This window comes from Polypterus senegalus, chromosome 3 (assembly GCF_016835505.1).
Source record: "Polypterus senegalus isolate Bchr_013 chromosome 3, ASM1683550v1, whole genome shotgun sequence".
Classification (NCBI taxonomy): Eukaryota; Metazoa; Chordata; class Cladistia; order Polypteriformes; family Polypteridae; genus Polypterus; species Polypterus senegalus.
In genome coordinates this window covers 165,448,412-165,461,040 of record NC_053156.1, presented here as the reverse complement: position 1 = coordinate 165,461,040, position 12,629 = coordinate 165,448,412, and the positions used below count along the sequence as shown (strand labels likewise).

General features: G+C 37.7%; 1 protein-coding gene across 1 annotated transcript in view; it reads left to right on the top strand.

Moving 5' to 3' along the window:
• The first annotated feature begins 916 nt into the window (after nt 1-916).
• Nucleotides 917-12,629, top strand: part of LOC120525679 (syndecan-1-like) — a 31,319-nt gene continuing 19,606 nt past the window's right edge. Inside the window, exon 1 of the mRNA XM_039748181.1 lies at nt 917-1,457. Coding sequence (XP_039604115.1) covers nt 1,389-1,457 — 69 coding nt within the window. The 5' untranslated portion in view covers nt 917-1,388. The remainder of the gene's footprint in view (nt 1,458-12,629) is intronic.

Genomic DNA, 12,629 nt, shown 5'->3' with positions numbered 1-12,629 from the left:
TGAACAAACTAGTGCAAATGAAATTAAGTTACCTGGTTGTCATCAAGGTTTCTGAATCTTAAAAAAGAAGTAAATTAAGGGAAGGAGTATATTCCATTAGCAGCAGTAATTGTTAAGAAAGTGGCTGAAATGAAAACCGACGGCCACTGCTGGCCTCCAAGTTCTAAGTTTTACACTCCTCCAGTAAAGAAGGCAACACAAAGATTCTGCATGATAGCAGCTAGGAGTGCTCACTTTTAATACTAGATGCCCATTTTAATTGCGATACAGAAAAAGACATGATTCTGCAGACAAAGAAAAGTGAAACTATGGAGGTTCATAAAAGTACAACAAAATGCAGCAATGGAATAACTCTATAAATAGCCTAGTTAACATTCATAGGCAAACTCTCTTAAAAGAAGATTGGTATTATCTCTCCCTCTCTCTCTGTCTTCGTAATCATGCAGCTCAATTAGTTTAACACATCAATCCTGATAAAACACACGTAATAATTACTTTTTGACCAATCATTATATTAATCTAGCGAATCAAATTTTAAAATAAAATCGGAAAACGTATCATTGCCTTTACTGTCACTTAATTATTTCAGTGACCATGCTGCATTATAATGAGCACTGTGGGCAAGTTGCTTCCTGACTTGCACAATATGTTATCGGGATAGTCTCCGGCCTCCGCCATCCTAACCTGTATTAAGCAAGTTTAATAATGGAAGGCTGAATCGTTAACATGCCAATCGCCCATTTGTTCAACACTTTTGTTTGACTCTGTAATATAACGCTTTAATTTAACTGTTTTCTGCAGCTACAATCAATTTTGGTAAAGTTCTGGTAAATCTGATTCTGGTGAATTAAACAATCGTAATCATTTATTTAACACTGCATTCAGTAGTTTAGTGAAAGGTCGCTTCGGAACAAACATCAGGATATTCAATCATCTTATTTCTCACCCTTAATAGGTCGGGACGAGTCCATCTTAAAATTATATAGGTTTTTTAGAAGCAAGTTCAATAATTCAACTATAGAGACATTGTATATATTACTACATGCACGTTAATCATTTTTCTTTTTATACGTATTTCAACAACACTAATTCCGCCTGACACCGCACGCATTAAGCCCGTGAGGCGGATATGGCCATATATGGCGGTATGGAGACTCCCACAACGTTCCACCTCAGTAGGCGGGGCTGAGCGACTTCTAAATTAGGTGTCGCTCACTTTCTTGTTCATAGGTAAATCAATTGAGGAGCTGAGAGTGGTCTACAGGAGGGAAGGAGATACGCAATCGAATTCTGAGTGTTTGTGTTTTTTTTTTTTTTGGCTTAAATATTGGAGGTGTATAGGATTTTTTCACCGTACAGCATCTGGGGACCAAGATTAATTAAACAAAATGAGAATGTTTAATGGAATAGTAGTTTTCGTCTGTTTGGCAACGATATGGATCCCTTTTGCCTTTTCGGTGAGTGCTTCTTCAGTATACTCCCTGTGTTTAAAAGTTAACGTACTCTGATTTCTTTTGTTAATAGGTTGCTAATACTAAAATTGTATGAGTTGGGCCAGCTCGCGCTACGTGGTTTCGATAGAAGGCTTCTTAACCTGGGGAAAAGAAACGTTTCTTTTCCCATTTAAAAGCGTGTTGTGTTAGCACGTCGTGTCGTTATTCAGTAACATAAAAAGGAGAGTATAGTGGGATAATCGGGCGAGTAAACGCAGCCGGTGGGTATAATGCATACTGAACGAGGAAAGTGTGGTTCCCTTGTCCTTCCAGTTATCACTTTTTCACGTGAATTAGCTCTTTGCCCACTTACTGCCTAAGTCTCTGTCAAGTCCGCTCGATAATGAGGCTAACGCAAACCTGGGCAGGGTCGCGCCTTGCGGACATGACGCTGTTGGCAGGTAAATATTTTGACAGAAACCAATTTGTGAGGCGCTTATTAAGATACCCTGATCTGGGTTGTGCTTTTTTTTTTTTTCTTTGCCAGTAGGGGGCAGGAGTAGTCCCCCTCATTCACTTGATAACGGAAGGACAAAATGGGGGGGAAAATCGTCTCTCTTCTGGATTTTTGTGCTTTAATGGTTTATCCTAAAGTTCGGGTTCCCAAGTCTTCGCGCCTTAACGTAGTATCCAAGTAGTGTCGAGTTTCTTTTTGTCTTTTTAGAGGTTGTGAAAGACTTGTCTTTGGGATTGATGTAGGATGTGCTATAATCAGTAAATTATGACGAGTTTGTGTTTTGAGAGTTTAAGATCCATATACTTGTTTTCTTTCGATTGAAGCATATTCAGGATGTGGATAAACATGCTTAAGCTAGTACCGTCCTGGGGTGTTTTTTTTTGTGACTTTTTCCTCCGCTGGTTAATTCTGAGGAAGTATGCTTGCTGCAGATTTTAAACTGTGTGCCTAATTGTACACCTATTAATATAGTATGTGTTTGGTGATATGAGCGTTAGTCACTATTATGCATCCTGTATTTTGTCTCTTAAATGGCAAGTCTACCCAGTGTTCCTAGGAAAATGTACGTGCCCGTTTCTAGTATCTTAGGTATTGAATCAATTATTCAACCTTGATTTGCCAATTTCATATTACAATAACTCTCAATGAGTTGAGTGAATTGCATATCTGGGAGTCACGTCTGTTACTGGTAATAAGCATACTAGATTGTAGTGGCCCATGGTTGCCGTTTTGTTTTCTCTGGTTCATTTTAAAGCTGAGTAACTTGTGTGGGGTGTGTGTGTTTTTTTTTTGTTTCATTTCTGGAATTTTGTGCCAAATGGTTTATCTTTGGGCAGCACCAAAGTAAAGTTCATTAAGACAAACCATGTACAAGACTCTGGAATTACACAGCTTGGCTCTAAAAATGTGTTGGTGGTTCAGAAAGGTTCCATTTGCTTTTACTCTGGACTGTATGGTTTTGTTGATCTTACTACATAGTCTTTTCACTTTGTAGAATCCAGATTCCCTTAACTTGGATGAATGTGTTTGGATGATTGCTTTGGCTGTAGCACACAAGGGAAAGCATAGCAGTGCCTGCTGTAAAACCAAAAAATGTTTCATACTAGCTAACTAATGCTTCCAGTGACTATAGCTTTGTTTGGTTAATGACTATGCTGATAAAGCTTTTGTTGTATTTATTTGCTTTCATAATGCTGAGTCAAGGACTTGTGGAAAGCCCTCGGAAGGATTTTTTTTTTTAGCAAGATTTACTTTTAGGTTTAGTTTGTGCCTTTTTCTGTACAGCTTGCTGGAAGGTTACATTGGTTTGCAGTCATGTTACTAAAAATAATTGTTTGCAGATCTGTGAAATGTAAAATTGTTAAACTGAACAAACTTTTGTGGTGATGTACGTTTGTTCACATCAGAACCTTGTGTGAATTTCTCAAATTTATGATTGTTTCTTGGAACAATATGGATATGCACATTCCCAAGTTTTTACATCTTTTGAAGCCTAAATATTACCAATATGTATGCAGTTCAGATTAGACATTACTAGGTTCCCCATTTCTTCCTAGGGGTCCATAGACCACCTATATAGCCTTCTAAGGTTAGATGGGGTGACCTTTATTTCAATCCTTCACTTAAAACACAGGTTTCCAGGCCAAACAGATGTATGCCATACTTGTAGAGGGCTGTCTTAAATGCTCCTGTATAACCACATCCATGGAAAGCTTAGGTTCCTTTTTTTTTTTTTTTTATTTAAAAATGCCCTATAGACTGCAGGTGTTACCCGGTCAGACTTTGTTCCTTAAAATTCTGATACGGTTTGTATGATTTCACTAAAATAGGTTTTCTTCCCATTTGTTTAATTGTACAGGATAACTGATTCATTTTTCACACTTTCTTTAAAGGCCAATATTCCTGTATTGTAAAGTCTGCCTGTTCTTGGTCTGTTGCACAAGCTACATGTCTCAATTACTAGCTCAACTACCATAATTGATCATCCTTCCTACTTTAATACTGATTAGGAATGGTTTCTTTTAATATATCTGATGTGAATGTTGCGACTAAACAGATTTACCAAAAGTTCATATAATCTGTGCTTGGAGGAGTAAGTGGGTCTGTTGTGATGGTGATTAGTTCTCTTGGTGAAATCAGAGCTGATGTATGTGGTAATAACATGTGGCATAACTGAGCTTCTTAATTTGATGATTTGTTTGACCAAAACACTGTACATATGTAATACGTATACAAACCACCCCCAAAAATCTAAAATTGATGTTGTGAATATTTTGACTCTCAGTGCAATATTTGGTGTTTCCTAATGTAATCAAAGCATCGTGTATGTATGTATGTATGTATGTATACACTTTCTATATAGAGTACAAAACCTGGTGTATAGTTTTCTTCTTTCAAAATGAATATGAATATTTGTGCCTCAAACTGCACTGTCCTTGTGATGGAAGCAGACTTCCTCCAATTTGAAAATACCACCGAGTGCTCAAGTAAAACTGTTGAATATTTGACTTCCCTCTAAATAACCTGAAAAGGTTGAAAGATCACCAAGACAAACTGTACTTGAATGTCTTTTACACTGAACTTCACATTTATTGTAAATAAGAAGCTCAATACAGTAAGTTGCAAAAAGTTGTTCTGTCCTTCCACTTTCTACTTGTTGCCTAGTGTAGAAGCAGACCACTAAGCTTTGGTGGGAGGGGTGGTGATGAAATTGCAAGTACTGTATTGCCAAAACATACAAATAGCTTCCTTTCAGCTTAAACTACTTTTTAAGGCAACTTGGAGGCATTTTATGATGAATATCAAAAGAGGTATTGAAGTAAAAGTTACAAAATAACTTGTTATTGCATGTCCGTGTTCAAGGAAAGATTGTTTTAGGGTATGTGACAATTTTGATAAATTCTGAACAAATTCACTTGCTTTGTTTGGCTATGTTGTAGCATTTCTACATTTAAACTTTTTTTTTTTTTTTGGAGATAAATTTATTGTATGAAGCTTTGCTCTTTTAAGAGCCATTCTGTAAAGGAGGCAGTGGGCATGTTAAGGGGCCACCTAGGCAATACTATTTTGTCTTTCAATGCTGTACTGTATGCTCTGTCATCTGGATAAAACCTGTAAACAGCATAGCTAACCCTACCTGTTCAAAACTTATCTACTGACCCTTGCTCCATTTGTTTTTCCGTCTCATCACTATTGAATAACCTTTTGAGGAGTCAATTTTAGATATGCTTAGAAACCAGATTTGTAGTAATCGGTCTAACTGCAGCTAAAAATGTCTGTTACAATCTCTTTAGACGTTTTACTGAGAGATTCTTATGGCTTGGAACACTTAGTTTTTTGATTGGAGGCTTCATTTTTAAATGAAATGGATGTGTAATTTTGTCAATGTATTGTGTGTGCGTGTGTATATGTAGTAGTATTATACGTGTTATTTATTTGTAGGTGCCTTTCTAAACACTCAAGGACACCGAACAATAGATAAAATGCATTATAAACAACTAAAATACAAAAATTAAAATCGGAGCAATTGTAATTGAAGATAAAAAAAAACAGTTAAGTAAATGCATTAAGTTTTAGATTTGAAAAGTGGAAATGATTCAGTATTTCTTAGCTCCCATGGTAGTGAGCTCCAGATCTGGGGAGCAGAGCAACGGAATGCTCTACTCCCCATAGTGGTAAGACGGACGAAGAGGAAGGTCGAGTGGATGGAGGAATTGGATCTAAGGGTACAGGAGGTCGGACAGATATGGAGGGGCAAGGTTGTGGATAGCCTTAAAAGTTAACAGAAGAATTTTTAATTGAATGCGGAATCTAACTGAAAGCCCGTGAAGCTGCTGCAAAATGGGAGTGATATGGTGAATAGAGGGGGTTCTAGTAAGGATGTGGGCAGTTGAATTCGGGACCAGTGAAGCTTTTATAGAGAGATTTGTGAGAAAGACCAAAGAAAAGGGAATTGCAATAATCCAGACGAGAAGGGGCAAGGCTATGAACAAGGATAGCAGTAGTGGGGAGTAAGGGAGGGGCAAATAAGATTAATGTTACACAAGTGGAAATATGTAGATGTGGGACTGAAAGGATAAAGTACTATCAAGGATGACACCCAGACTCTTAACCTGTAGGGAAGGGGAGACAGAGGAATTATCAATAACAAATGAAAAATTATCGGTTTTGGTTAATGTTGATTTTTGTACCATTGAGGAGAACCTCAGTTTTGTCACTATTTAATTTACGGCAAATCTTTGCATACTCTTATAGACTGTGGTGCAGCTCCAGAGTTTATACAAATACAATCTCGAAGACCTCACATATATATCTATATCTATATCTATATCTATATATCTCCAGAGTTTATACAAATACAATCTCGAAATATATAAATATTTGTGGTGATTTTCTTTAATTGCTGTTTTTCAAAAATGGGTGAAAAGAAAATATATGAAGGTATGAGTGTAGTTGCTGTCATTTCATTGATGGAAATTGCATCCATGACATGCCTGACAGACTTGCAGCAGCTTAAATTCTGAATGTGTGGAAGTAAAATTAAATGCTAAACTCACTGCTGTCTTGATTAAATTGCCATGATGGTAGTTAACCCAAGAATAGGTTTCTGGTTTTCCCAGATTGGGTTCTGGGGTTGGAGGGTTGTCTTAGTTTTATATTTTAATTGTAGATCTGTCTTGATGCATATGTCAAAAGTTGTACTTAAATGACATATCTATTTTAAATGAGCTGCAAGAATGTTTTGAAAATCTATTTCGATACCATTTCTGCCATATTCAATGTTTTGGATATCTTAAAGTAGCCTGTTCTTGTATAATCTATAATACATTAAGATTTTTAGCAGATTTACAGATTCTGACACACAGTGAATATATGTCTGCAGTGGAGTAATGACATACAGTGCATCCGGAAAGTATTCACAGCGCATCACTTTTTCCACATTTTATGTTACAGCCTTATTCCAAAATGGATTCAATTGTTTTTTTCCTCAGAATTCTACACACAACACCCCATAATAACATGAAAAAAGTTTGAAGTTTTTGCAAATTTATTAAAAATAAAAAAAACTGAGAAATTACATGTACATAAGTATTCACAGCCTTTGCTCAATACACAATGCAGTCAATGCACCTTTGGCAGCAATTGCAGCCTCAAGTCTCTTTGAATATGATGCCACAAGCTTGGCACACCTATCCTTGGCCAGTTTCGCCCATTCCTCTTTGCAGCACCTCTCAAGCTCCGCCATGTTGGATGGGAAGCGTCTGTACACAGCCATTTTAAGATCTTTCCAGAGATTTTCAATCGGATTCAAGTCCAGACTCTGTCTAGGCCACTCTAGGACATTCACAGAGTTGTCCTGAAGCCACTCCTTTGATATCTCGGCTGTGTGCTTAGAGTTGTTGTCCTGCTGAACGATGAACTGTCGCACCAGTCTGAGGTCAAGAACGCTCTGGAGAAGGTTTTCATCCAGGATGTGTCTATACGTTGCTGCAGTCATTGTTCCCTTTATCCTGACTAGTCTCCCAGTTCCTGCCGCTGAAAAACATCCCCACAGCATGATGCTGCCACCACCATGCTTCACCATGAGCGGTGCCTGGTTTCCTCCAAATGTGACGCCTGGCATTCACACCAAAGAGTTCAATCTTTGTCTCATCAGACCAGAGAATTTTGTTTCTCATGGTCTGAGAGTCCTTCAGGTGCCTTTTGGCAAACTCCAGGCAGGCTGCCATGTGCCTTTTACTAAGGAGTGGCTTCCATCTGGCCACTCTCTACCATACAGGCCTGATTGGTGGATTGCTGCAGAGAGGTTGTCCTCCTGGAAGGTTCTCCTCTCTCCACAGAGGACCTCTTTAGCTCTGACAGAGTGACCATCGGGTTCTTGGTCACCTCCCTGACTAAGGACCTTCTCCCCCGATCGCTCAGTTTAGATGGCTGGCCAGCTCTAGGAAGAGTCCTGGTGGTTTCGAACTACTTCCACTTACGGATAATGAAGGCAACTGTGCTCATTGGGACCTTCAAAGCAGCAGAAATTGTTCTGTAACCTTCCCCAGATTTGTGCCTCGAGACAATCCTGTCTCTGAGGTCTACAGACAATTCCTTTTGACTTCATGCTTGGTTTGTGCTCTGACATGAACTGTCAACTGTGGGACCTTTTATATAGACAGGTATGTACCTTTTCAAAGCATGTCCAGTCAACTGAATTTACCACAGGTGGACTCCAATTAAGCTGCCGAAACATCTCAAGGATGATCAGGGGAAAATGCACCTGAGCCTTTTTTTTTTTTTTTTTTTTACTTTCATTAAGCTGTAAGCAGCAAAGCACTTGTAAAATCTCATGTCAAAATATTTTCATGAGCTTATCCTATGAGACACCTTTTCATTTGTACTTGGCACAAGTGTTTTTATTTATAAATAAAAATCTGTAGTTTTAACATGCAAATTGCTGTTTTCATTTCGATGTTTAAACTGGTTTCTTCCTCCTGTTTTAATGTAGCTTTAGATCGTTTTAAAAAGTTTGACTTTTGTAAGAAGCTGTAAGTCTTAGTCCTGGGCTTGTCCATTTTTATTTGCTTATTTCAGAAGATGTTACATATTAACTATTGAGCGGTTTATTTACTAGATAACAATGAACCTGGTATAGCCATGTTCATTTCTCTGGACTGACAGTCTCTCACAAATGCAGCGGCCAAAGTAGTGAAAAAATATATTTTTTTTTATTGAAGTAGCTGAGAGAGATTATGCTGCTTGTTGAAGGATTTTTCCAGAGTCTGTTAACACTTTGTATGAAAAGGTTGAATAGGTCTGTTGACTTGTACGGACTTTGGCAATTTTTGTTTTTTCTTAAATTGCCTGATATCTGAATATGCAGGTGGGCAAAAATCTATACACCTGCCACATATTAATCTCATGCATAGTTGGCAAAAATGGAAAGACTAACCATCTCTTTGTAAACCAAGCTTATTCAAGAGATTTGTATCGTGTACACAATTTTTAACCTAAGCATGTCACATTTGAAAATGAATTCGAAAGTCTTTTTTTTTTTTTTTTTTTTTTGTTTGTTTTATAGTTTTAACAATGTTTAGGATGGGTTGGCTTTTAATGAAATTGACATTATCATAGAGAAATTGATTCCGTTACACTCCTGTAACACAAATTTTAAACTTTATTCCTCATAGACAGATGTTTAATTTTATATTCAAACGTATGACAAAACATGTAGTCATTTAATTGAGTAAAGTCTAACCCCCAGCCATTAACATTGGGGTGGCTGAATCAGGATTTCTGTGCCCCACCCACACGTCCATTTTCATTTGGCATTTTCTGAGGAGAGTCTTGGAGGCTGAATAGGCCTCCCTGTTCTCAAACTTCCTCCAGTCCTTTTTGGAGAATAGCCAGACACTCCTAGAAGAATTGAGAGATTCCTTCACCATATCCTCGGTCTGTACTTGATCTCGATAGGCCATGCCTTGTATGTAAACTAGGAATCCTTGTAACCAAATGGCCAATGTGCCTCTGTTCACTTCTCTTGATCTGGTGAAGCAGTGGGATAAGCAGAGTTGTGAGGGAAAACTGGTGGCAGGGCAAAATTACACTGGCATTCAGTGTCTCTTTGAGAATCGCCCATACCCCCAAGGGTTAGGAAGCCCTATTAGGGCTTGAGCCAACACTGCGCCAAGATGTGTGTCAGATAGATAAATAGCTGGATACTTTATTAATCCCAAGGGGAAAGATGTCGCTATGTTAACCACTAGTGCACTCAAGTTGAAGAGATATGACAGCAAAGCATTGCCTGAAGCTGTTGTGGGAAGATCGGACCACTGAGCTTTGCAGGTTGCCGCCAGGGATAATCTGCACATAAAGAAAGAAAACGTGGAAAGTTCACTGCATAACTTTCCTGAGTAGTGAATGAGTAGTTGGTGCAATGTAATTGTGACCAGTAGAAAGATATTGTCATTTACTAGCATTTGCAAACTCCTTTATCAAAGCCATACAAACATGGATTGGTATGTAGCTGTAAAATGAACCATAATCATGATTAGGCTACTTTACTTCAGTAAAAACCAAAGTGTCAGGCCTATTAACATCTTAACACTGGCATTGAATAAAATGCTGTATATGTGTATTTAGTTATTTGTCAGGTGCAGGGATTTTTGTCTGAGGCACCAATCCCAAGGAAAATGAAAGTGATAATTGCAAAAGTGGCCACTTAGTAGGGCTGCAACTAATGATTATTTTGGTAGTCGACCAATTGTTCAATTTTTCGATTAGTCAGTTATTTCATGCCTGACTATTTTGATGCCTGTGGTTGCACATCCTGTTTTGAGCTCCAGTGCATGTCTTACCTCATCTGCTCACAATTAATAATGATCAAATTAAAATAACCAGTGAAACATGAATTTGAAAATCAAATGTTTTTATTAGTGTGACAATAACAATAAAGAAATACATTAAAATACAAACTAAAGTGCACATAGTCTTTAAACAAAAAGTGCATTTAACTTAATCAAAAAATCGTTAAAATGGAAATTTTCATATTTTAGTAATAAATGACAAAATGTAGACAAACTATAATGTGTAAAGCCTGAAGTGCAAAGATCAAACACTTTCACAAAAGGTTCAAGGATGAAACGATAGCTTCCGTGGTGCAGCGGTAGGAATTGCTGACTTATAATCAAGAGTCCCCCGGTTTGATCCTGACTGCTTCGTATATTTACCATTTTGATTAGTGAGTCGCTCTTATTGTTAATATTATACAATAAACACATTTAATTTTGTGTCTAACAGCCACTGTATTAAATGTATAGTACTTGTAAAAGGGGTGTTTTTTTTTTTTTTGTTCCACTTTTATTCTGTCAGTCATGATACATACTACCGCCCAGGAATCTGATGTGGTTACTACTTATCTGCAGCTTGGCATAACTGTAGATGTGCGTGGTGTTTTGAGACGATCAAACTGGAAATTCTCTGATCTGGATGGATAAAAGCTGACACCCATGCTGGTGAATCTGCCTTTTTCGTATCTCATTGTCACTTGATTTTTGTTTTATTCAATTTGAGTGTTCCTGCTTACGCTGAATTAGTATGTGCCTTAAGGCCCGTGATGTCAAAGCCGCACTGACAAAACGTAGACCTAGGTATACATGATATTTGGAATTATTCATTTTATGACCTTTTATAGTACATTTTGGATAACATTGTGGCATGGATGCAATATTATTCATATTCATTGACATATCTTGCGTTTTATAATCAATGGCCGCGTTTTTGTCGTCCACCCCCCACCACCCAATCTTGCCCAGTCTGCAAAGGACTCGTGGACTTTAGAAAGTTTGTTTAAATTTTTTCCATCTCCTTCCCACTCCTCTGTCCGACTCATTGCAAACACGTTTATTTTCCTTTACATTCTTCTTTGTTGGTAGGAGTGTGTGCATTCTTGACAAACGATACTGCCCCCAGACGTTCATGTAGTGCATTGCAGTTACAAAAACCAATGTGTTTCTTTGTGACTAGAGACTCTATTGAAGGTTCTGTTCATGACGCGTTGACTTTTTTTTTTTGTAGTCGACGTAACGTTGATTAATCGTTGCAGCCCTACAACTAAGTCCCTGTCAGTCTCATGCAATAGTGTCCATGGTGAGAGTTTAGTGCAGATTCTAAGGTGGTCCGAGAAGAGGAAAAATCAAAATTTGTGACCAAGGCAGAGATGCATAAGGGGTGTGGGTGTCCTTTTTATTACTACATGGATTCCAAAATATTCCAATTACATTGCATATTATCTTGTACATTAACACTGTGGTCCGAGTTAATTAGACAGCAGACTGTTTTAGATTTATTAAATAGTTACCTTTTGTTAATGTGTATTGGAACCGGGGGGAAGATGTCAGTTTCTGTATCGGTAGATACCTAAATGAAGATTCATGGATGCCATTAATGCCTGAAGGTGTGTGTACATGTAAAACATCCAGTGTGTCTGTGTGGGTTTTTTAATATGTTGGGCCATAAGTTTCCATGCATAGGAAAACTATATATATCTATATCTATATAATTTTTTTTTTTTTTAAATGAAAAGAGACATTACACACACATAAGATGCTCAACATTACTTGATCTATACTCTGGGCTTCTAACAAATGTACTGGATGCTGTGAAAATGCTGCCTGATATTTAATCCAAAAACAGTCTTGTCTCTTTAATAAAAGATATGTAACATTTGTGGTGGCCCATCAGGCTACCATATGCATTTACTATTTGCAAAGCACCCCACCCCCCTTTTGAGGTACTTTGGGATGGCTCTGACTTGTAATAGCAGACTTTATGATCATCTTTTCTTCAAGCCTTTAAAAAATAAACTTGGGAATCCCAGCTAGCATAAGTAGCACTAAATAAAATTAGGGTTGTCCCTTGTAGACCAAAATATTGCAATTTGTTGATCTGCTTATTTGTAGATGTATCATTGATAAATGGATTTTTTTTTTTTTATTTTGGGAGTTTTGCAACCTATTGCGGAAAACCACAGATGACATTATAGCACAGCTACTTCAATAAACTGTAAATCCCAGCTGCTCTTGGGAGTACTGTGCTTTTCCTCAACTTTGGAGGGGGCTGCTGGGTTAAATGAGATGAAGCACAACTTTTAAAAGGGAGCTGTAAGATCTGGTGTCTGTTTCAACACTTCACTT